The sequence below is a fragment of the Amblyraja radiata genome, chromosome 9 (genome assembly GCF_010909765.2).
Source record: "Amblyraja radiata isolate CabotCenter1 chromosome 9, sAmbRad1.1.pri, whole genome shotgun sequence".
Classification (NCBI taxonomy): domain Eukaryota; kingdom Metazoa; phylum Chordata; class Chondrichthyes; order Rajiformes; family Rajidae; genus Amblyraja; species Amblyraja radiata.
Window position 1 is genome coordinate 74,010,203 of NC_045964.1, and position 26,218 is coordinate 74,036,420.

General features: G+C 40.4%; 1 protein-coding gene across 3 annotated transcripts; it reads left to right on the forward strand.

Moving 5' to 3' along the window:
- The first annotated feature begins 1,290 nt into the window (after window positions 1-1,290).
- Window positions 1,291-22,971, forward strand: lgmn (legumain). Of its 3 annotated transcripts, none has more exons than XM_033027753.1 (14): window positions 1,291-1,432; window positions 4,660-4,828; window positions 7,343-7,440; window positions 7,529-7,610; window positions 8,566-8,651; window positions 10,832-10,907; window positions 11,843-11,905; window positions 12,461-12,527; window positions 14,839-14,957; window positions 15,049-15,138; window positions 15,695-15,889; window positions 20,164-20,334; window positions 22,046-22,110; window positions 22,482-22,971. In XM_033027753.1, exons 2-14 carry the CDS (start codon window positions 4,682-4,684, stop codon window positions 22,522-22,524), a joined length of 1,302 nt encoding a protein of 433 aa, XP_032883644.1. In that variant the 5' UTR covers window positions 1,291-1,432; window positions 4,660-4,681; the 3' UTR covers window positions 22,525-22,971. The 3 variants fall into 3 exon arrangements, with proteins under 3 accessions (XP_032883644.1, XP_032883645.1, XP_032883646.1); XM_033027754.1 differs by having other exon boundaries at window positions 1,369-1,432; window positions 4,663-4,828; XM_033027755.1 differs by having other exon boundaries at window positions 1,417-1,436.
- The last annotated feature ends 3,247 nt before the right edge of the window (window positions 22,972-26,218 follow it).

A 26,218-nucleotide genomic window follows, 5' to 3' on the forward strand; every position in this document is an offset into this window, starting at 1 on the left:
TTCTCTCTTCCTTTCCTGGTTTCAGGATTACCCAGAATTATGCCGAAACCATTGTTAAGAGGAAACGCAGAGGAAAAAAAATGAAATATCGTTTTAATTAACTTCGTTTGACCTCTTTCATGTTTCAGTGACAAATATATATATATTGACGTTGGTGGAAGAAAGAGCATTGATCGGTTGAGAGGTTGTGGGGAATATGGAGACAAAAGAGACTGCAGATGCTGGATTTTTTTTTTGCTCATTTACGAAAAGCGCGGATACAGAACTTGCCAGAATTATTGTAAAACTCTGTGTGGGAATAATCTGTTGGTTTCGCATTGTCACTGAAAGTAAAATCGGATTCATTATCTGTGTCACAAATCACCATTATTTACATTTGATGGCAAAACATACTTGTGTACATAACGTATAGATCTCCCATTCAAGTCCTCTTGATTCCCCCCGTTACACAATCGGGGGTTAAACGTAATACATTGAGATAATCCTCTGTATGCTTTTTCACAATAAGGTACAAATCAAATGTTATTAATACGCCCGCGTTTGCTAAATAATAGGAAGATTTTACACAAAATTGTACTTTTCAAGATGTTTTTTCAACTTCTTATATTTTAATATTAGTTGCCAACGCCACTGTGATCTCTTCCTGTAGTTTCACATGATTTGCCGATAATACCTACCCCGCCTATTTTCCTACGTTTTAAAAACAATGATAGCTGGTCTCTTGCTTTGCCCCGTTGTGTTTTGTTCCCAGCAGCAAACACGAGGGGAAATTTCCTGAAGTTTTGACAACATTCAACTTTAATTTATGTTTGAAATTAGATTAAAATTTTTAACACTTTTATTAAATATAATGTGGACAATGAAAGACCATCATAAATCTAAAGTTGTGTGTCTCCATTATATGATACTGGTCTTTAGATTGAAAATACTTTAAAAACCCAATGTGAAAACCAAACTTCAACCAATTCCCCGGTTTTAAACAACAACTTTGGACGGTTAGGCACTTTTAACAGCAGTTGAAAATAAATTAATTAGTATGAAAACATTGAGTGTGAATTATATGAAGACATTGAGTGTGAATCGATATGTATAACTTCCATGCATTTACATCATGAAGTTCCCTGATTAAAATGCAGTACTCTCACCGTTTCATGGCTTTGCTCTGATTTGTTTTAAGCCTGTGCCATTATAAAACGAGAAGGTTTAGTTATACTGTGGCGGAAACTACACCGCATTGTTTCAACAGAACAACACAGATATTATTCCAGGGGAATGCCCTGAGCTGGGATTTGCTGGGAAGCTTTAAATGGAGGATGAAAGTGCCAATCAGTGGCAATTTCCTCTTTCACTGGAGCATAAACTGAGACTGCGCACACTGACAGTCAGTGCGAGAGAGGGAGACCTTGGGGAGAAAGCAAGGAGAGGCGGAAAGGTAAGTAAGATCGCTCACTCACTCTGCCGGACCGGGCAGGGTTAATACCACGATCACATTCACTGTAAAGAAATGGAAGCTGTGCGTTGTACGAAGAGGCCAGTTGTTTTGTTTATGAACAACAGAAGCGTGCTTCAATTACCGTAGGCGATGTAAGGAAAGCGAAACGGGAAATAAATCTGTTGCTAATTGGGAACCTGAAGATCAGATCTCCAATCGTGTCAAGAAAATGAAACGAATCAAACGAAGCCCTCAAGGACGGTGCCCGCATTATATATTTGGCACCCGTGACTCAGCGGGTGTAATTCGAGCTTCTGACTTGTGATTCTGACCTGTGTCTCCAGAGACTTCAATTAAAATATATAAATGGACATTATAGTGTTGTATTGTAGACAACCTAGTTCAGATCAGACTTTTAATCTGTTTTTCCAAATGGCTATAAGTATGCCTGAAGAACAAGGGGTTGCAGGATTGCCTTGGCATTTATACCGCCATCAGCGCCAATAAAAACAAATAACATGTGTCATCAGTTTGTTGTTTGGGGAAGTTTAATGTGCCCTTAATGGTTGCTTTGTTCCTATTCTGCAAGAGTAGCAACTCTTTAAAGTTTGCTTTAAAACATTTCCTCCTTGCGAATAAAAAGATATGAACGTGACATCTGGGGGGTCTCCTTTAGAAGGAATCTGGGGGGTCTTGACATCTGAACTTGACATCTGGGGGGTCTCCTCTAGAAGGAATCTGGGGGGTCTTGACATCTGAACTTGACATCTGGGGGGTCTCCTTTAGAAGGAATATAAGATGTTTTGTTGCAAATGTTCTCTGCTGCTATAAATCAGTTTTCAGATTGGGATAAATTATTTCTACCTGCAACTGAGAGAAGGGAAGGCTGTTGGATTTAATTTTATTCTATATTTGAATATATTGATCATCTACAGCATTTTTAAAATTTTGTTTGAGAATTTCTTCATGCTCTTCAAATTTATTTTGGTTTCATCTTTGAATTCCCGGTATCTGACATACAACTTTAAAAATAAATCTTGGTTTATGTTGAAATCTTAATAACCGCAAGCCTTTTGATTTGAGAATTCCATCCGTTTTTTCTTTTCTTTTGTGCGTGCATAACTGTTTTAAGACGGCACTCTTTCTTCCTTGATTGCTTGCCACTTCTGTAGATCCAATAAAACTCCAATATTCACTCTCAACTATATGGAAAATCCCAATACTTTGGCACCTGGTTCATCGGGTGATATTTGTTATATAAATGACCCCTTCAAGTCACAGGGGTCCCATTTCTCACATTCCCTTTCAGCTTTTGTGACATCCCCAATAATTGATTTTGTAGTGTCTTGGATGTTAATAGAGATAGCAAGCAACTGTCTAGACGGTCTGGCATCACAATTCGTGACAGTGTCAGGATTTTGGAGTTTTAGTGTAGATGAAATGGGCAATATTCCATTACTTTGGTATGAACCCACACAGATGGGATACAAATTATTCTAGGCACAACATATGTGAGGGAAGGAGAAGGGTGGGTCAGTGGGGTGAGAGGGTGGGAGATTTCATTCGAACTGCAAAGGTGAGAAAATGTGTGTTTTAAATTAGTGGGGGTGGGGTGGCAATGGACATATGTAATCGGGTGAAGATTAAGATTGTCAGCTGACACAAAAGCAGAACGAAGGCAGGAACAGAGAGACTGCAACAACCAGGTTCAGGAATAGTTACTTCCCCTCAGCCATCAGGCTATTAAACCTGGCTCGGACAAAACTCTGATTATTACCAACCACTTTCTGTTATTTGCACAATCAGTTTATTTATTCATGTGTGTATATATTTATATCATGGTATATGGACACATTTATCTGTTTTGTAGTAAATGCCTACTATTTTCTGTGTGCTTAAGCAAAGCAAGAATTTCATTGTCCTACACAGGGACACATGACAATAAACTAACTTGAACTTGAACTTGAACTTGAGGGATACATGCTAGTTGTGTGGAAGAAGATAGACACAAAAAGCTGGAGTAACTCAGTGGGTCAGACAGCATCTCTGGATGAAAGGAATAGATGAAGTTTCAGGTCAAGACTAGTTCTGTGCAATATGGAACCATGCCGTTACTGGAAGTCTGATTGAGACAATCCTGGAAATACTCAGCAGATCAGGTGTGTGACTCTGTGTCAGAAAAGATCAATTCTTATGCAAGCGAGAAAAGCTGGTTAAGTGAAAATTGTTGAATTCCATATTCATCCTTGAGCAGTGGAAACTCTTGTGTAGGAGATGAACAGCTGGAAGAGTGGCTGGATGGGCCAAAGTCAGGAATGTGTCTGTGGATACAGGTGGTGGGCGGGGTGGGGGTTGACATGGATGGGTAAAGGTCAGGTGAGAAGAAGACAAAAGGCTGTGAGATAAAGAAAGAATGGGTATGAAATGTGAAGCCTGTGTGTACAGGTGGAAAGGGATGGGGGGAAGGAATAGAAGGAAAAATGGATGCACATCAGATGGGGCACAAGGAAAGACAGAGGGAATAAAGGGAGGGGGGGGGGGGGGGGGGGGATGATGGTACTTTTCCTCACTCTGGCAATAGAGGAGGCCCAGGACATATGAGGCCTCATTGTAGTAAGTCTGCTTTGGTGTTGCTTGCAGTACTTGAAGTGGCATGGGAATTTCATAAGGGGATTGGTGATGTGCCGTTTTGCAGACCTCTGCTCTATAAGAGTGTGACCTGTCTCCCCATTAGTATGTGTAGCTATAGTTCTTGAGTTGTAATTTGGAACAGGAAGTTACAGAAATTGGAATTTGCTTATAAATTTGAAGCTTTCGTGTCCGTTGTCTTCACAAAACTTGAGAGTCTTCAATTTACAAGAGAAGTCTTTAATGCTTTACTCAATGCTGGCAACAAGACAACTCCACACGCACACACGCACACACACACACACACACACACGCACAAATTATTTACAGTACACAGTTTACAGTAAAATCTTGCACAATTGGAGGGGGATTTTTTGTTGTAATTTTCATGTTTTGTTGGAATGACTCTACTTCACATTTTGTGATTTTAAACCGCTGACTTTCGAACTAACTCAAAAGCTCAGGAATCTCACCAATTTTAAAACATCTTGCTTGGCTAATTATTTTTCCTTTTTCCTGAAATTATTACATCAGTAACATTATGCAAAATTGTTGTTAATATGTGAGCAAAATGTAATTCTTATTTCCTTTAACATCAGCAGTTATCTGGGCACCAGCAGAATGCAGTACTTGACGGTTGGATTTTTCGTACTGAGCCAGTTCCTGGTTAAGGCCTTCAATGTCCCTCTGGAAGAGCTGGAAAATGGAGGCCACCATTGGATCGTTCTTGTTGCTGGCTCAAATGGCTGGTATAACTACAGGCATCAGGTACAAAACAAGCTTATATAAAGATAATCAGTGATGTGAACTTAACCAGGAAGTTTGTAAACAAAAATCATACGATCACAGTTTTATCCTGAATCTGACAATTAGACACATTTTAAATAAAATGCTATTTTTGGCACCTTATTCTTTTTAGCTTTCCTTGCTAAAAATGTTCCAGAATCCATTAAGACAATGCAATGCAACTGATCAATCCTCACCTCAGTACTAAGTAATCAAACTCTTAATGTTTGTTTGTTTGAGCTCAGGAAACACTTTGGAAAAATGTAGCTTTCTCGTGCTGCTAATTTTTGGTCACCCTGAACACTTACTACGAGTTAGAGAGTCATAGAGCAGGGAAACAGTTCATTCGGCCCAACTTGCTCGTGCCCATCTACACCAGTTCCATCTGCCTGCATTTGACCCATATCCCTCTAAACCTTACCTATACATAAATGTTTGAGTATTTTTAATTATTTCTGCTTGCCAATATTCATTGAAATGTATAAAGGAAACTGTATAAAGGAAATGTTGTCAAGTAATTTCCATTGTCATGATATGTAGTTAATTAAGATGTAATTATCTCTGAAACTTGCATCTCTGAGTGCTGATGGGTGTAGTTGTGGGGAGAGAGTCATAATTGGACCCCCCCCCCCAATGTGAGAATTTAAATATACTTGCTTCTGATATCTCTTAGGATTTCTTATTATTACTGTTGTAGAGTAAATGAAAGTTTGAAAATTCAGCAAATACTTAGCAAGCAATATTCATGGAGAGAGAAACCAAGTTAATCAGGAATAGGAACATTTAGAAAGCTGGCATCCTTAAGCTTGCAGAAAAAAAGGAAGGGAAGGAATGTGAATGTCAAATAAATGTTTATGATTGGATGGACTGAGAAATTGGCTGATTTGAGTTGTGTTTATTGTCACCTGTACCGAGGTACACTGAAAAGCTTTTTTTGTTGCAAGCTACCCAGTGAGCAGAAAGACCATACATGATTACCATCAAGCTGGCCACAGTGTATATTTACAGGATAAAGGGAATAACCTTTTGTGCAAGGTAAAGTCCGATTCAATATAGTCTGAGGGTCTCCAAGGAGGTAGATAGTAGGTCAGGAACGCTTTCTAGTTTGTGATCGGATGGTACAGCTGGAGTTGGCCAGAAGACAATGTTGAAGGCAGCTAACCTGTCTGGGTGAGGTGCAAATAGGAAAAGAGAGGAGAGAGAAGACAAGAAACTAATTTGCTGTAATTCTGAGATATAGAACAAGCAGTTGCTGGAAATCTGAAATGAGGGATAATGTTCAAAGCCCTGCAGGGCAGGCAGCACCTGTGGAGAAAGAAAAACTTGCATCAGAACTAGCCGAGATTTTAAAAGCAAAAAAAAAATGTGATGCTGAGAGTGTGAAAGAAAAACAGCCAATACTGGTAACTCAGCAGGTCAGGAATCATCTGTGAGAAGAGAAACGGAGCTAACACTGCAGGCTGATCTCTCCTTTCCCCAACAAGTAAGAATTTCACTATTCCATTTTGAAACATATGACATTTAAACGTCTTCTCCTGATTCTTGACCCAGCCATGAGAGGTCATCAGTCTGAAACAACAACTGGGGCAGCCCACCACCCTATCTGCACAGATGCTGCCAGATCTGCTGAGCATCCTCAGCATATCTTTATGTTAGCTAATTGCGAGAAACTGGAAAGGTTGGTTATCAAAGGGGCTCGGCACTGAATTCAAGCATTTCAGATAAGCAGCTTTCCTAGTGTTCTCTACTTCATATTTCTGGCTATTGCTGTGTTCTGTGCTTCACAGTTACAACAGGCTCGTTCTTTGTGTATGTCCTCCCTCACAAATGATTCCCTCAATTAAATTGAATCTGGGAGGTAGATCTATAAAATGATATGAAAACAGCAAACGTTATAAAAAAGCTACTATTTGGAAACTGAAAGTGCCCTCCTGGTCAGAACACAAAACTACTATATTTTGTTGGATGGTGCTAGCTGTAAAAGCCACTATGAAATGTTTTTCTCTCTCTGGTAGTCTGATTATATACAAAGGATATATGTGGCCAAGGATTACATACAAGAGGTAGAAATTTGTTGAAAGCTGTAAACCATTCACTTTGGGGTAAATTCAATGTCCCGTTCTCCACTGGAGAACCAAACTAAAAGAGAAAGTGATTACAATTAGCAGTTTAGTCTTGTATTGGCGATTCAAATTTAGAAATCATACAATTTATTTTGCATCTGAGGGTGAAGATTGTAAGGGAGTAATCCTCAATTATATACGTTGGGGAAACAGCTTAATTCCTCATTGTCAGCTTCAGGTTGCATCTTTAATTTCTAATACTTCTTAGTGAAGTAGGAAGCCCATGCCCGTGCCAGCACTTGGAGCATTCCAATTTGGCAAAAAGCTTTTGGTTTTATCTTCTGATCTATAGCTATAATGCTATGTTGTTTATATTGTGAAGTGTCCCAACATTTTTTTTTGTCTAACGGAGGGCTATTTGCACTATTAACAGGCAGATGTGTGCCATGCCTACCAGATTGTCCACCAGCATGGTGTTCCAGATGATCGCATTATTGTCATGATGTTTGATGACTTAGCACAGAGTGATGAGTAAGTATGGTAAAATAATGCTGCAGGAATTTCATTTCTGAATGCATGGTAGTTAACCACCTGTGTGTCTATTTTACCTACTGCACAGGAATCCTACAAAAGGCATTATTATTAACCAGCCCAATGGCACAGATGTATACAAAGGTGTGGTCAAGGATTACGTACAAGAGGTGACCATTTTGAATTCTACTTGAAGTCTTCAGTTACATGTGATGGGGAAACCATTTAATCTCTCACTGTTAGTTTAAATTTTTAATCTCTCATGATACTGTTAATTACTTTAATCATATCAAAGTATCAGCTTTTAATCACACCATACAGTAAAACTCAAGCTATTTTGAAGCATCATTCATTGTTTTAAACTCGCATGTTCAGACAAAATAGTTGCAGTTGAAATTAAGATCTTAGTTACTCTGCATGGAATGATAGGAATTGCAGAATTGTTTGTGAATAAACGTGGATTTTTCACTTAACCGTGCAGTCTCTTGCCCTTGGATCTCTGCAAGTACTGATCTGAACAACCTTCCTGGGGTTTGCACTGAATTCATTTTCCTCATGGGAAAAGTATTGTCCCATTAGTTGTGTTCCTTCAAGAATGGGGTCGGTACATCTATGCACCAAATCTGTATTCCAACAGACATCCTGATTTGACTGAACACATTTCCTTCGTAAGCAATTTGTGTGATGTTCATCCTGCTTGGATGTAATATTCTTCCTACCTAGCTGTGTTACCTTGGCTCAGTGAAAACAATTCTCGATTGTGGGCTGAAGACTGCATCAGCTGGCATTTCAGTTAAGGAGTGATGGGGTACTGCGGTGCTGGTAATTATTTTTACCATCAGGTGTGACATTAAATCTATGAAATGACTTCTTGCTCAGTTGGACTTAAACGGATGCCCGGTGAGTGTTCTGGCCAAAACATGCCCCCGCAGCCAGCACTCCAAGAACAAATTCCATTTCTCTTTTGTCAGTCCTTTGGATAAGTTCTCCACCCTCTTAAAGTAGTGAAAACCTTCATGGATTGTGAAGGATCGTGAAACATTTTGAGGACAATGAAGATTGTCGGTACAATGCGGGTTTGTTGGTTCTTTCATTCGTTCCATATCTTTTATATCTATCGTACAGCACGTGACCCCAGAAATCTTTTTGGCCGTCCTCCGAGGAGATGCAGAAGCTGTAAAGGGAAAAGGTTCTGGCAAGGTTTTAAAAAGGTAATGGCTTGGATGGTTTTAAACTTGTGTCAATGATATGCAAGTAGCTTTTCACCACTTTATAGGAGTAATTACAGTGTCTTCGTTTACAGTTGTGATCATTTTAATCAGTCATAATTTGAACATTATGTAAAAATAGACTTGACTCCTTTTGCTGTATATAAAGATGGTGGCAGTGCCTGTTGCATGTAATTTTGAAGTAGAAGGGTGTTCAGTCCATCACACTTCTACTTGCTCTGAGTAATGCATTCAACCCTATTTTCCCCTCTCCCATTTCTCATAACCTCTTCTTTCTTGCACATCCATTGATTCCAGCCTAATACTTGCCTCGGGTTAATTGTCAGTAACCATTACAAGTTCCTGTACACTTGTGGGATGTGGGGGAACTGGAAGTACTCAAGGAAACCCACATGGTCACAGAGAACATGCAAACTGCACGCAGACAGAACTGGAGGATCAAACCAAGGTCACTGGAGCTATGAGATAGTGGCTATATTGCACCACTTGTCCTGCCAGATTAGACTTCAGGAATTCTTCATGCAATTTATCAGTCGCGCAGTAGAAATGTGATATTCCTCTATAATGGAGGGCTATTTTAATATTGGCCATATACATTTCTGTCTGCTGCATTTTACTGAACCATTAAGCAAAATACCTGCATATGTCACGTGCATTAAATAACATTTGATAAATAAATCATGGGCAGCAAACTATAAACACTTGGAGTATTAATTGAATTTCATTTTTGGAGTCAATGTGTGGGAGGTTAAATTCCATTTCACCCAGGACATTAGCGTTCATCCAAATACATCCATCACAATTTTTGTTTACTTCAGTGAAAAGAAAAAAAGATACTTGCATAGAAACATAGAAAATAGGTGCAGGAGTAGGCCATTCAGCCCTTCGAGCCTGCACCACCATTCAATATGATCATGGCTGATCATGCAACTCAGTATCCCGTACCTGCCTTCTCTCCATACCCCCTGATCCCTTTAGCCACAAAGGCCACATCTAACTAAATATAGCCAATGAACTGGCCTCAACTACATTCTGTGGCAGAGAGTTCCAGAGATTCACCACTCTTTGTGTGAAAAATGTTTTCCTCATCTCGGTCCTAAAAGATTTCCCCCTTATCCTTAAACTGTGACCCCTTGTTCAGGACTTCCCCAACATCAGGAACAATCTTCCTGCATCTAGCCTGTCCAACCCCCTAAAATACTTGCTTGGTAATGGCAGCTAATTCATCGCTACAGTCCACCCTTGGATAATGAATGAGTTTCATTCTTACAGACGTCCATAAATTGATTTTTGTCCATCAGATGGAAAATACATAAACATGACTCGATTATTATCACAGTGCCTCTGATAATAAATGCTGTTAAAAGCCAAGTAACAGTGGCAAGTGCAAACACAAAGAACTGCAGATGTAATATTATACGGAACATAAATGCTCGGGCAGCATCTCTGGAGCACATGGATAGGCAATGTTTCAGGATGGGAAACGTCTATTATATATTTAGTTCTTCAAACATAGATTGATAAGGCCTAGACTTTATTCCCGGAAGCTGACTTTCAACACCAGCATGCTTTGAACACCACATAAGTGCAAGAACCTTTTATATATTTAAAAAAAAAAAAAAAAAATGCTGGTTGTCTCAATGTCGTTCCATTGAGAGTTTAAATATCCTAATTGAATCATGAAACAATTTTATAACATGGTGATCGCTTTCTCATTCCCAAGCCTTTTTTTACTCGGCTGGATTTTCACAGCTGTGTAATAAACGTTCGGACAGGTTAAGTTTTGGAACTACAAGTCTATTCAAAGAGCAGTGTATATTAACATTTGATTTCTTTTTATAATTACTTCAATTAGGAAATAGTTTAGCTCCAATAATCCAGAACTGGCAGTACTAAGCTGTTAAAGCAGCCCGATGTTCTGAGCTATTGGATAGCATGGGCCAAATCATTGGGAGTTTCGATCAAAGATTCTTGGAGTTTAATTGTATGTGCTAATTCACACAATTGAAGGTTAAATGTAATCTTAATTCTTAGATACTATTTTCAAGAATTTTGTCTGTTTAATTTAAATCTGCCTTGCAAAAATTGGATTCTATTTTGCGATTTGTCCTTTTTAAACTTTGAATTCTGTTGTGACATAACTTTTGTTTCTGTTTTGGCAGTGGCCCCAAAGATCATGTATTTATTTATTTTGCTGATCATGGAGCAGATGGAATACTAGCCTTTCCCAATGATGATGTGAGTATCTTGGCCTAAACTTCCACTTTATCAATGTTCTAGATTCACAAATTGAAGGCCTTCAATTGTCTAAATTGCTCAAAATACTGTTTAACCATAAGAACCAATTTATTATTTTGATTGAGTGCTTGTTACGGGTGACTTACAGGAACCTGAAGTGTCAGAGCTGCTGTTGCCTCTGTATATGCATTGACACTACCTTTTTCTTTGCCTGTAATCTATTATACAATTAAGTAGAATTTTTTTTAAATGGTTAAAAATAAATATAAAAATGCAGGGCTACTGGAAAAGATTGTGGGAATGGGAGCTGAATTGAATGGGATACAGTGCGTGCCAGGGTCGTTTGTACCATAATGCACAGTAGTAATGGATGCATATGGATCTACTTCAGAAATTCAGTAGCATTGGACTTTAGTGGAAATGAATTTTGGAAGAGGAACGCCATATCTGTAACATCTCAAGCTCCAGCAGCCCATACCGTAAAGGACACAATTCTATCCCTTAGTTGTCTCGCATTATACATCGTCCTGTGGCTTCTAACAAATTAATATTTCCAGATATTGTGGCTCCCTGATTTTGTCTGGATTAACCTGTCCTTTTGCCTTCAAAAACAAACTGTGATCTGTTCGGTTTCTACCGCAAGCTCATCATCTTAGGACATTACGTGCAGCATTCATGGCACTGTTATTTTATGCGACTGCATTTTTCTAATAATTACTTTACTGCGTCATAAGTGCCTTTCTCTCCAGCCTTGTTTGGGTTTTCAAACTACCTTGAGAGTCTTATCCGTGGAAGTATTTGTTGCACAGATGTAAGAAGAGGGACACAATTTTCATGTAAATACTTTCACATCCTGTGTTCTAATTTTATTCTATGTTCTGGTTTTAGTATCTAAATGTATTTTGGCATTAATAGGTTGTGTATTTTTGTTTCAGCTTCATGTCGATGAGCTACAGAAGACTATCAGATACATGCATAGACATAAGAAATATTCTAAGGTATTGACAAATAAAATCTCAAGGGGACTGTTAGGCTGGGGAAAGGAATGAAAGAAAAAAATCAACATGTTAGGTTTGCTTTACTAAAGTTTAAAGGTGCTTTGTATACAGGTGAATTTCAGGGCTACATCGTAACATTTGTATACCTATTACTATGAGGAGAGAGTTTTGAAAGAAAATCTAAAGTTTGTTTTTAAAATCTATTTGTGCAAGCAGTCATGATGCATCTCCTTCCATGAGTGTTACTAAAAGATAGCAAATGTTAGCATGGATTAATTTCCTATACATCACATGTGAACAGTCGTGTGCTTGTACTCATTGGGAAGCTGAATAGAGCACACAGATATGATCACATTATGCTTTTGGTGCTTGTGGCAAAGTTACATTTCCAGATAGTTGTGCTGTTATGCAGCTGTGCACAGGATACTTGAATAGATAAACTGTGGTCTGGTTAGTTTCTATCCCTTAACTACTACTTTGACTGGTTTTAATGGGATGTAATGAATCATGTTTGCTGAAGCTGATATTCAATAGCCCTTTAATCTACTTCCACAGATGGTGCTTTACATTGAAGCTTGTGAGTCTGGGTCAATGATGGTGGAACTGCCAGAGGATATTAATGGTATGGCAACTCTTACATTTTATAGCTTGTAGGCAAGGAAAATGTTTGAAATGTTATGGAACAAATTTGAATGTTTTCAAACTTGTTCCATAACATGTTTGAATTTTATGATTCTTGATTTTCATTTTTCAATTTATCTTTCCAAATTTCTTGAATGAGCTTTTGATGTACATGTTTAGGGCTATGTTCCATACTTTCTAAAATCTGACTATATTGAAGATGGAAAAAATATATTGTTCCTGTAGATCTTTTATTTTTACAGACCTCTATAATAACCCTATTCTTGATATAATTCTAATATTATAAAACTGCAGAGATGCTGAATATAAGAATTAAGAATATTTTATACTGTACACATTCACCAGTTTGGGCTGCATCAGTGAAAAGAGAAACCGGATGGTTTCAGCTTGGACTGTTCCTCAGTACTAGGAAAATGAGGAGATGGGGAGAGACTTTTTAAAGTTGGATGGAGAATGGGGGAAGGATGATCAGAATTTGGGGATCTGTGATGAAGTCATGTCGGGATGTAGAGAGGGAGAGAGAGAGAGAACAAGCAAGTGCAAGGTGGTCAAGATAGTTGTGCAAGTCTGTGTGTTTGCAATGGATGTTTGTCACTGGCCTCTCTATGAGGATGAGACAAATATCTACAAATGAAAAGTAAAAAATAAGTCACGTGAAAATGAGGATATAATAGAAATTGTCAGTAAATGTAATGATATTTATGTTCTGTAGAGTGCTTACTGTAATGGTGCTGCATTGTACTATGCATCAGAAAAAGTGTAGAGGAAGTGGACCGAATCAAGAACTGTTACATACTGTATATCACATGGAGGGCCAAGTGTAGCTTGGGACCATATGAGAATCCATGTATTTCTGTTTTATATGCAAGAGTTTATTTTCCCACTGTCTTCTGATGATGTTTGGCCTCTATTTGCCTATTTTTTTTAATGATGCTTAAGATTGCAGTAATCCAGAAACGTGTTCTGTTCTCCCAGGAGTGTTCCTGTGGTCTGTCCCTTCACTCAAACTCAACCATCACCATCTCGTATTTATTTATTTTTATTCGTGGTGACTCTTTGCAAGCAAGTACACGCACACGCGCACTTATACGCACACAGGCCTTTACTGTAACAGTTATCTGATCTTCAGTCCTGCTGTACCAATGACCTGTCGTACCATCTATTGCCGAGTAAGGCTAAGGACCCAATACTGAGGAAAATATTCCATCTTCTGATATTCATCTGGGCTTGAAATTTATTCTATCCAGAGAATCTGCTTGAGGTCAATGTCTTATTTTATAATTCTGCAGATATCATGCTTTTTTCCCCCCCTGTTTTCACTATTTTTGTGGTCAACTTTTCCAGCCCTGCTCTTCTCATAAATTGTGAGCTCAAATTTCTCTAAATTACACTCTGCCCTGTTTAAAGCTCGACTCCAAGGTAGTAAGACCTACCTTCCTTATTTATAAAACACTACATAAGCTCAGCCCTGTTGCCTCCTCCACCGTGTGTTAATGTAACTTAACTTTGATAGTTTACCCCTTGTCTATTGGTGTGTAGACTTCCAGCGGCACTGTCATCCATTTCTAAAATAATGGCCAAAAATACACTGAATATTTTAAAGAAAAACGTAGCTAGCAGTTATTCTAAACATTTACATTCTCCCAGCCTTTTCTTCTTTGATCTGACTTTTGTATAATATTTAGTGGCGATTTTTGCGTTTTGAAATAACTTACCATTTTCTACATATAGAGATATTGTATAAATGGAGCTGATGTTATTTAAAGAGTTGGATATCTCAATAATTTTTTGTGAAGATTAGTTTAATAAAAGTGGCAATGTGCACTGATTTTAGTATTAGAATTAAAGTGCACATTTTACCGTACAAATTTCCATTGTTATTTGCGAGAAAAAGGGTGGCAGGGTAGCGCAGTGGTGGAGATGCTGCCTTATAGTGCTTGCAGCACTGGGGACCCGGGTTTGATCCTGACTATGGGTGCTGTCTGTATGGAGTTTGTACGTTCTCCACGTGATCGCGCGAGTTTTCTCCAAGATCTTCCGTTTCCTCCCATACTCCAAAGACGTGCAGGTTTGTAGGTTAATTGGCTTGGTGTACGTGTAAAAATTGTCCCTAGAGTGTGTTAATGTGCGGGGATCGCTGGTCGGCGCGGACTCGGTGGTCCGAAGGGCCTGTTTCCGCGATGAGTCTCTAAAACTAAACTAAAAAGAAACATAACATTTTAAATTTGGCCACCATTCTCCTAGACAATTTTACTCTTTAGTCCATTGAATTCTATACCTTTTAATCACAGTGTTTGCCACTACTGCTGCCAATCCAGATGAATCCTCTTATGCCTGTTATTATGATGAAGCTCGAGATACCTATTTGGGTGACGTGTACAGTGTTGTGTGGATGGAAGACTCTGACCAGGTATGAAGGAAATATCTAATCAATCGGCATGTATTTGTGCATGGAGGTGATGCTGTAGGAATTCCATTCACATTCCCTTTTATCTTTTCAGGAGGACCTGAAAAAAGAATCATTGCATCAACAATTCAAAATTGTAAAGAAAAGAACCAACACGAGCCATGTGCAAGAGTATGGGAATCTGGTAAGTGACAGCATTGTTCCAACTCTTTTAGAACGGGACGTGAGCAGAAACAAGCACGGTTTTTATTTTTTAGCTAATTACTTGGTTAAAAAGAGGTGGCTTTAAATTTTCTTCCATTTGCTTCAACTATTCCCTCATCACCGTCAGTCCTCTGGGTTCCTTATCTTCAGTGAGCATCTATCTATCTCCTTGTGTTTCCTCCACTCATGAACAGCTCTTTGAAGGATGTGTAGTGTAAAGTCAGTGTAAATGGGTGGATGAAGGTCAGTATAGACTTGATGGGGCAATCGGCCTGTTTCTGTGCAGTTTGACTCTTTCTTCTTTCATGGATTTTCCACTGCAAGTTTAGAACTTCAAAATCCAGTCTCTCTTTGAGGCTAAATGTATAATTTCTGTCATAAGTGTCCAAAGAGGAAGATATTGGACCACTGGAACCTTCTTGTTGGATCCAGCATGTTGGCATTGAACAAAATTGTAATTGAAGGTAGAAAATAAATGCTCATCAATGGTGGTATTAGTGATTGATTATGGAAACGTGTTCTTTTCTTTTCCCCAGACACTTTCCCACATGAAACTGAATGCATTTCAGGGTTCTAAGAAAGCACCGCCCAAGACGCAGCATCCACTAGACATTGTGGATGCGGTGCCAAGCCCCGATGTCCTGCTTGACATCCTAAAGCGCAGGTATATGGCAACGAATGACATTGTGCTGGCTCAGAAGCTGCTGACGGAGATTAATGTGCACCTGGAGGTGAGATTCATACACCAGAGTTATCCACACAGTGTGGCTCTATTTTTTCCAAAATTAAGATTGAGTAAATCTCACTGGTGGCGCAGTGGTAGAATAGCTGCCTGGGTTCGATCTTGACTACGGGCGCTATTTGTACGTTCTCCCCGTGACCTTCGTGGGTTTTCTCAGGGAGCTCTGGTTTCTTCCCACTTTCTAAAGACGTACAGGTTTGTAAGCTATCGGGCTTGGTAAAATTGTCCCTAGTGTGTGTAGGACAGCACTAGTGTGGGGATCACCGGTCAGCACGGACTCTATGGGCCGAAGGGCCTGTTTCCATGCTGTATCTCTAAACTAAATGCTTTTGACATAACCAATTTGCTGGTGGTAATTCCATGAACTACTTTTCTTTCTGTGATGAGTAATAGTCTCTTTATTATCTACAATCTACGTAGGTATCTACAATTTATTGTGTTGGTTGCTTGATGGATGGCATTTACTCTGATCAGTCATGGAATTGCCAGCAAGCAGATCACGTGGCAGAGGGTTGCAGTTTCTGAGCCTGGGCACTGCAGGAAAAAAGTCTTGGATGTGCAGGCTCGAAGGGCCAAATGGCCTCCTCCTGCACCTATTTTCTATGATGTGTCACCATTGTCACATTCAAGGGTGTTCCAGAAATGACTGAGCTGATGCTCTTTGTATTGGGTCTGAAACACCATGCCACCCATTGTTAGTATATCTAGTGAAGTCCCACTCGTTTGAATGGTTCGCTGACCTGAACTAAAAAGTTAGTTAAGTTATTCTTTCGACTTTTGTTGAAATAATGATTATTAGTTGTGTTGTGAGATAACTATCTTTATCATAGCATGAGTTGTTGGGAGACCATTGTAATAGTCCATGAATATGGCCTTAGTGTCTGCTGCCTGAGCACTAGTTACCACTCATGACAGATTGTGCCTCACTAGTGTGGACAGTACAGGTAGTGACTGAGAGTTGTGGGCCGGAACAGGCAATCTGGACATTTAATTGCTTCTGTCACGACTGATGCTGGCTAAACCTACTGACCACTACCTGCATTTTCAATCCTTATTTCTCAGTCAATCTTTTGTAAACTGTTGGAAATTTATTTGCACCGTTAGTAAATATAATTGGATATTTCGAGTTGTAGTCAGAGTCACGGAAACTGGCCATTCGCTCTGCCATATCTAGGCCGACAATAAAATATCCACCTACAGTCATCCCTTCAATGAGCCTTCAATATTTTGGGTGCTCATCCAGGTTCATAAGATCATGTGTGAGAGAAGCAGAATTAGGCTGCTCGGCCCATCAAGTCTACTCTGCCATTCAATCCCTCCTAACCACATTCTCCTGCCTTCTCCCCATAACCTCTGACACCCGTACTAATCGAGAATCTATATCTCTGCATTAAATATATCTACTGACTTTGCCGAGGTTGTACCACAACAGCGAGCCAGGCCTGTTATCCGACTAGGCTGTGGCCCGTTGAGAAGCGGCCTATTCATGCTGCCTACATTTCGTATTCACATTGCAAATATATATGACAAGCAGTGTAGATCACTGCACTGGTCCCCATGATATACTATTTCCAATCACACAAACAATCCACCAGCATAAACATTTACTCCTATTACTAACCCTACATTGTATCCAATTTCCCAAATTGCCTTGGATCCCTGGGATTCTTAATTTATTCGACCAGTTTCCCAAGTGGGGGTTTACATACATAGATACATAGAAAATAGGTGCAGGAGTAGGCCATTCGGCCCTTCGAGCCTGCACCGCCATTCAATATGATCATGGCTGATCATCCAACTCAGTATCCCGTACCTGCCTTCTCTCCATACCCCCGATCCCTTTAGCCACAAGGGCCACATCTAACTCCCTCTTAAATATAGCCAATGAACTGGCCTCAACTACCCTCTGTGGCAGAGAGTTCCAGAGATTCACCACTCTCTGTGTGAAAAAGTTTCTTCTCATCTCGGTCCTAAAGGATTTCCCCCTTATCCTTAAGCTGTGACCCCTTGTCCTGGACTTCCCCAACATCGGGAACAATCTTCCTGCATCTAGCCTGTCCAACCCCATAAGAATTTTGTACGTTTCTATAAGATCCCCTCTCAATCTCCTAAATTCTAGCGAGTATAAGCCAAGTCTATCCAGTCTTTCTTCATATGAAAGTCCTGACATCCCAGGAATCAGTCTGGTGAACCTTCTCTGCACTCCCTCTATGGCTATAATGTCCTTCCTCAGATTTGGAGACCAAAACTGTACGCAATACTCGAGGTGTGGTCTCACCAAGACCCTGTACAACTGCAGTAGAACCTCCCTGCTCCTATACTCAAATCCTTTTGCTATAAAAGCTAACATACCATTCGCTTTCTTCACTGCCTGCTCCACCTGCATGCCCACTTTCAATGACTGGTGTACCATGACACCCAGGTCTCGCTGCATCTCCCCTTTTCCTAGTCGGCCACCATTTAGATAATAGTCTGCTTTCATGTTTTTGCCACCAAAATGGATAACCTCACATTTATCCACATTATACTGCATCTGCCAAACATTTGCCCACTCACCCAGCCTATCCAAGTCACCTTGCAGTCTCCTAGCATCCTCCTCACAGCTAACACTGCCCCCCAGCTTAGTGTCATCCGCAAACTTGGAGATGTTGCCTTCAATTCCCTCATCCAGATCATTAATATAAATTGTAAATAGCTGGGGTCCCAGCACTGAGCCTTGCGATACCCCACTAGTCACTGCCTGCCATTGTGAAAAGGACCCGTTTACTCCTACTCTTTGCTTCCTGTTTGCCAGCCAGTTCTCTATCCACATCAATACTGAACCCCCAATACCGTGTGCTTTAAGTTTGTATACTAATCTCTTATGTGGGACCTTGTCGAAAGCCTTCTGAAAGTCCAGATACAACACATCCACTGGTTCTCCCCTATCCACTCTACTAGTTACATCCTCGAAAAATTCTATAAGATTCGTCAGACATGATTTACCTTTCGTAAATCCATGCTGACTTTGTCCAATGATTTCACCACTTTCCAAATGTCGTGCTATCCCATCTTTAATAACTGACTCTAGCAGTTTCCCCACTACCGATGTTAGACTAACTGGTCTGTAATTCCCCGTTTTCTCTCTCCCTCCCTTCTTAAAAAGTGGGGTTACGTTTGCTACCCTCCAATCCTCAGGAACTACTCCAGAATCTAAAGAGTTTTGAAAAATTATCACTAATGCATCCACTATTTCTGGAGCTACTTCCTTAAGTACTCTGGGATGCAGCCTATCTGGCCCTGGTGATTTATCGGCCTTTAATCCATTCAATTTACCCAACACCACTTCCCGACTAACCTGGATTTCACTCAGTTCCTCTATCTCCTTTGACCCGCGGTCCCCTGCTATTTCCGGCAGATTATTTATGTCTTCCTTAGTGAAGACGGAACCAAAGTAGTTATTCAATTGGTCCGCCATATCCTTGTTCCCCATGATCAACTCACCTGTTTCTGACTGCAAGGGACCTACATTTGTTTTAACTAATCTCTTTCTCTTCACATATCTATAAAAACTTTTGCAGTCAGTTTTTATGTTCCCTGCCAGTTTTCTTTCATAATCTAATTTGTCTTGGCCTTGCTGAAGCCATGTACTGCATCATCAGTAACATAGAAAAAATAGGTGCAGGAGTAGGCCATTCGGCCCTTCGAGCCTGCACCGCCATTCAATATGATCATGGCTGATCATCCAACTCAGTATCCTGCACCTGTCTTCTCTCCATATCCCCTGATCCCTTTAGCCACAAGGGCCACATCTAACTCCCTCTTTAAATATAGCCAATGAACTGGCCTCAACTACCTTCTGTGGCTGAGAATTCCACAGATTCACCACTCTCTGTGTGAAAAATGTTTTCTTCATCTCGGTCCTAAAAGATTTCCCCCTTGTCCTTAAACTGTGACCCCGTATTAGTACGGAGATCAGTAGCAACATTAACTGCATTGCCACCATCAATGCACGCTGTTTATCTTTAAAAAAAAAAAATTCAATCAAATCTGCCAGTAAGGATGAGTAGCAAAGCCACGCTGGCTGGATTTGATTAATTGCTGCCTTCCTAGTGTAAATTAGTCCAATCTCTCCAGAATTGTTTTCAATTATTTCACTACCACTGACACTAGATGCATGGGCATGAAATTATTTGGCTTCCCCCAGACACCCTTAAATAAAGGTACCAATGTTTAGTCATTGCATAGTACTATTTCTTGACCAGTGCATTTGTTCTCTTGCAGAGGAAACAGGTAATTCAGGAGACTATGAAGAAGATTGCTTCCATTGTTACCCAATCTGTGGAGCAAGCAGATTGGATTTTAAATTCTCGCAGTAGGATCCATGATCACGTGTGTTATCAAACAGCAACTTACCACTTCAAAACTCGCTGCTTCAACTGGCACAAGCCACTGGTAAATAAACTAATTACTACAAAGGAAACATTATGTTTTAAAATGAAACTTGCTGCCTGTTACTTTGCTTTGCTGGGGCACCAGTTGTGACCTAGATTTGGAGATGTCATTGTCATTAAAAATAGCCACCAGAATATTCTCTTTGGTTGATGATGTGCGGAATGGCAGTAAAAAGATAGTGGGCTGGATAACTTTGCACCAAACTGCCCGCATCCATTATAGTAAGGTCAGTGTAAATTACTGGCTAACACCAGGCAGTGATTAGGGGGAATCTGCCTACTGATCCCGTGCCAGAGAAGACCATGAGCCGGCCCATTTGAGTGGAGGAGATCGGCTACAAAGGATGAGAGGAGCAGACAGTAACTCGCACCTTAGTCTAATGCATTGAGTAGTCAAATGCTTTTTATGATGTTTTAAAAGCTGCCATTTTAGATGATAGCAGCTTTTGCCAGTGAAATGATGTTAGTAGATTCAGGACAAACTGAATTTATCATTGGCTTGCTATAACATAATTATACTAGCCTCAAAATCATGAGTGGGTAACATACTGTATATATAAATGCACAATAAAATGTACTAAAGGGCTGTCCCACTGTGGCGACCTAATGTGTGAGTTTAGAAGAGTTTGCCCTCAACTCAAACTCGCAGCATGGTCGACACGTGGTCCTAGGAGGTCCTATGAAGTCACTGGAACCCTCCATCATGCTCGAGGGAAGTTCCCGCATACTCGCGACCTCAGCTAGGTTGCGGAAAAAATGTCCGCAAGTAAAAATTGGTCGGCATGGTTCTTTTTAACTCGCAGTGCAGTGGAGTGGGGTCGCTATTTAGTTACAGGCAGTCGAGGGCAGCCGTAGGCAATCTCCTTCGCTGACTGGGCATTTTAATTGGCTCATTGGAGTTTTCAGGACAAGGAAAACCAACCGGAAAGTAAAATGCCCGCTAAACTTTATTAAACGTTGTCTGACTTCTTAAAAATGTCTCCTCCCTCTTTCTCTCCCCCCCCCCCCTCTCTCTCCCTCTAAAGGACTTACCGTAACTGTGCAGCCTTCTTTTACCTTCCTATTCATAGCGGGTGCGAATTTCAGACAACGCTCCCCGCTTTCCCTAGCCCCCGCGTGCGTGTGTGTGTGTGTTCCAGCCCGCGGTTTCATAGCTGACGGTCGATACAGCTCGAGGTTGTCGACTCTTCTGAACTCGCGGGTTAGGTCGCCGCAGTGGGACAGCCCCTTAATGCTTATCTTCATTTTAGTCAGGATTTTGAATAGTTCCCTAAAGTGGCAAAACATGGAAGTATCTGTAGGCTACTCCAATTGGTGGAAGGGTCAAGCTAAGCTGGGAAGTGGGGGTAGTGGTAGAGGGGGAGCCGGCGTGCTTTAACTTTGTCTGCGCTGTAGGTACACATTGTGTATGCAAGCAATGAATCTCACTGTGCCTAGTGACAATAAAATGTTCCTATTCATATTAGACTTCCAAAAATATTTTGGTAGAATTCTGTTGCACCACCAACTCCACTTCCCAGCTTGACCCTTCGTCCAAGTGGATTAGCTGATAGAAATTTCTAAGTTTTGCCAGCAAAAATAAAGATATTGTAGCTGTGAGCATGTGAATTAAAATAAATCTTTGTGCACAATTTATTCTAACTTAATTTCCCATATAAGATGTTATACATTGTTATTCTTTCTATTAATGATGCTCGTTCCTTTTTTTCCAGAATGAGTATGCACTGAGACTACTTTATGCTTTAGTCAATCTCTGTGAAGGCTACTCAGTAACCAGGTAATACTCTGTGTTCTGATTTTTATCTTTATATATTGATTAAAGTGCAATGCTTTCTTTTTAAATGCTTGGAAAACCTTGCAACCAACAAATTAAATGAAAACATTCTTTATTATAATGCTGCACATAAAACAATGAAAGCAGAAAGTTTGGGGAAACGACATGTAATCACCCTGGCTCAAGGCAGCATCTTGTTTTGCTTGCAAGAGGGATATTTATGTAGACAATTGCACTACATTTTCTGGGCATCTCTCTTCCGCTTCATGACCCTGAATCAACCCTGATCCCTCTTATTATTTTGTTTTACTCTCATCTTATTTTAATAGTCTTGTAGGAACCATCTGAACTAACTATTACTTCTCATTTTGCAGTATCCTTCAAGCCATGGATAACGTGTGCCTTGTGAGGAGTTAAAATGCACTGGACTGAATACACAGAAAACTTATGTTTGTTCTCATTTGACTTAACTGTCTTGATTTTAATATTGCTTCATTTTAAACATTTTGATTTTCATACAGTTTCTGTACAAGAAAGCTTGCTCAGATTGCCTTACAGCTGGAAAGTAATTTTCTGTGAAATATGCACCTTGTAACCAAAGATATTAATTTCCCTTTGGTTGGTTTTAATATTGGTTGTAAATGACTAGGATGAAGGGAAAGCACTAATTGCCACTATTCTAATGTAACTGTACTCAAAATTACACATATGTATAAATCACTGGAATAAAAATGTTAGCGGGTCAAATATATATAAATTTGACATGTCAGGTGTGGCAATGTTGAACAGTTGCATACATTCCTGTCTCTACCAAGATTATTAAATGTGTTTTCAATAAATGTACCTGGTAGTACCTCTCATGTATTGCTGTTTTCAATATGATTTCTTTGTATTTATGAATGGAAATCTAGAGTCCTAGAGCTATGCAGAATGGAAGCCAGCTTTTCAGCCCAACTCTTCCCATGCGGACCAAGTGGCCAAACTGAGCTTGCACTACAGTACTTGTCTGCACTTGGCTCGTATCCCTCCAAACATTTCCTAGTACTTGTCAAGTACCTGTCCAAGTGTCTGTTAAATGTCACAATTATACCTCTCCTCTACCACGTCTTCTGGCAGCTCATTTCATTTAGGCGAAACGTTAACCCAAAATCCCCTTTAAATCTTTCACCTCTCACCTTAAACCTGTGATCTATAAGTATTAGACTCCCCTATTTTGGGGAAAAGAATGTCGTTCTTCATCATCTATACCCCTCATGATTTTACATACCTCTACGTTTACCCCTCAACTCCTATAGAGAATAACGGCCTATCCAGCCTTTCCTTGTAACTCAAACCCTCCAGACCTGGTTTCATCTTTGTAAATCTTTTTGCATCCTCTCCAGTTTAATAACATTCTTTCTATAGAAGGAAAACTGGAACTGTACACAGTGCATCAAATGTGGCCCTATCAGCGTCTTGTACAGCTGTGTCACGATGTTCCAACTCTTGTACTCAATCCTCTGATGATGAAAGCAAACGTGCCAGTTGCCACCTTCATCATCTACCTGTGTCGTCACTTTGAAGGAACCATATACCTGTATCCTTAGGTCTCTCTGTTCTGCACTCTCGGGGCTGTACTATTTACTGTGTAAATCCTGCCCTGATTTATACCAAAATGCAACCCCTCGCACATATCTAAATTAAACTCCATTTGTCATTCCTCAGCTCAGTTGATCTTGTGTAGTCTTGGATAACCACCTTCACTGTCCTCAATGCCACCAAGTTTATTGTCAATTGCAAACTTATGAACTACTAGACTAAGTGGGACCCGTTGGGTCCCAGTTTCACACAGGAGGGCCGGTCCCCCAACGCAATATTTCACCTCTGCACCAATTCCAATATTGCTGGCCGGGGGGGGGGGGCTTTCTGGAATGCTAGCATGGGTGTTGTGGGTCAAATCAAGTCAAGCACAGTGAGTGCAGGGCCAACAATCCATTTCATCAAGTCAATCCATTTCAAATCCAGTCAATCCATTTCAAGCACAGGGCAGGCCAAACAATTCATGGCATTGTCATTTCATTTTCAATTTTGCATCGATGGGAAAAATCCTCGGGGCTGCCTCAGCGGAGGAGGACTGTGAGTAAGATGGCCATAAAACATAGCGATATAGGGTAGTGTTTAAAACAAAATTAATATACAGTGCAGACAGGAAGTGGTCAAGATGAGTCTTTTAGTTATATAGATAGATGCCACCTAGTTTCTTATCCAAATTGTTAATGCAAATAATGAACAGCTGTGGACCCGGCATCGATTCCTATGCTGCAACAATTGTTGCAGATCTCCAGTCTGAACAATCAACCTTTGTCTCCTTCTCTCGAACCAATTTTCTATCCTAGTGGCTAGCTTACCCTCATTCCATGATCTAAACTTCTGGACCAGCTTATCATGTGCTACTTTGTCAAAAGTCTTGCCGAAATCCATGGAAACAATATCTACTGTGCTACCTGCATCAATCATCTTGGTCACATCTTTTAAATACAAATTATGAGACCCCACACACACACACACAGCCATTCTGGCTGTCCCTAATCAGTCCTTGACTTTTCCAATTGCATGTGGAAACCCTTCAAATACCTTACACAATAACTATCCTCCATTCTTCTAGCACCTGATAAGTGACTGTCAATGATGAGCGTTTAACAGCACTGGGTATATACTCGCTGGAGTTTAGAAGTTTGAGGGGGGACCTCATAGAAACTTACAGAATAATACAAGGCATAGATAGAGTGGATGTAGATGTTTCCACTGGTGGGAGAGTCTAGGACCAGAGGTCATAGTCTCAGAATTAAAGGGCACTCTTTTAGAAAGGAGGTGAGGAGGAACTTCTTTAGTCAGAGGGTAGTTTATCTGTGGAACTCATTGCCACAGAGGGCTGTGGCCTAGTCAGTAGATATTTTTAAGGCAGAGATGGACAGATTCTTGATTAGAATGGGTGTCTAGGATTAATGGGAGAAGGCAGGAATGTGTGAGTAAACCGGAGCACCGAGAGAAAACGCACGCAGCACTGGGAGAATGTGCAAACTCCATCCAGACAGCACCCGTTGTCAGGATCGAGCATGGGTCTCTGGTGCTGTAAGGCAGCAACTCTACTTCTGCACCACTGCGCTGCCCCAACTTTCCTGAGGAACTCTAGAAAATCTCCCCAGCAGAATATTGGTCCGCCTTCAGTTGAGGTGCAACTCATCCCTCTTGCACCGGCTTCTGCCTCCTGACCCTTGCCCACTGCACCAGTTCCTCAGGCACGTATTCATTTGTGCTATCCTACTATCCCTACTGTCTCTAGCATGTGACACTGGGAATAATCCAGAATCTACTATCCTTAAGATTTTTTTTTTAACCTCCGGCCTAACTCCCTACATTTACTCTACAGAATCTTGTCCATTTTTCCCCCGGAGGCTGAGGAGCCTCCATCTGTGTGTTATTAACTCAAGAGTTTTATTGTCTTCTGTCCCGAAATGGTACAATGAAAAATAAATGAATTGTTGGTAATTATCTTTCTATTATTTCTTATTTACATTTCTCATTCCAGTTATAATTTGTTGTGATGCTTGACATTGCGGAATCTCCCTTCCTCAGTCTGTTGCTGATCTGTATTTGTAATTCCCTTGCTGCTGATCCATGAGATTGTACATTTAATTCTCATCTCGTCTACTCCCTTGTGTGACATAAGAGATCCTACTGCACCAGTTCAACATGGAGACTATCCTGGGAATCTCCATCAATCTTTAACCATCCCTTTGATAACAGAAACAGATGACCTGGTTGTGGTCATATTGCCATTGTGAAATTGCTATGTATATGTCGGGGGTTACACTTTGGCTTTATACCAGGGACTGCACAAAGCAAATGGTTGCCTATAAAATAATTTGAGGCTGGATGAGATGTTGTATAAATGCAAGTCTCACTTTATTCACTCAATGTTGGTCCTCAACTCAGTTACTGGTGACGTTCATTCCATTCCACCTCCTGTCCTCTCAGCTTGCTGTAGGGTGGCACGGTGGCATAGCTGTAGAGCTGGTGCCAGAGACCCGGGTTCGATCCTGACTACGAATGCTGTCTGTAGGGAGTTTGT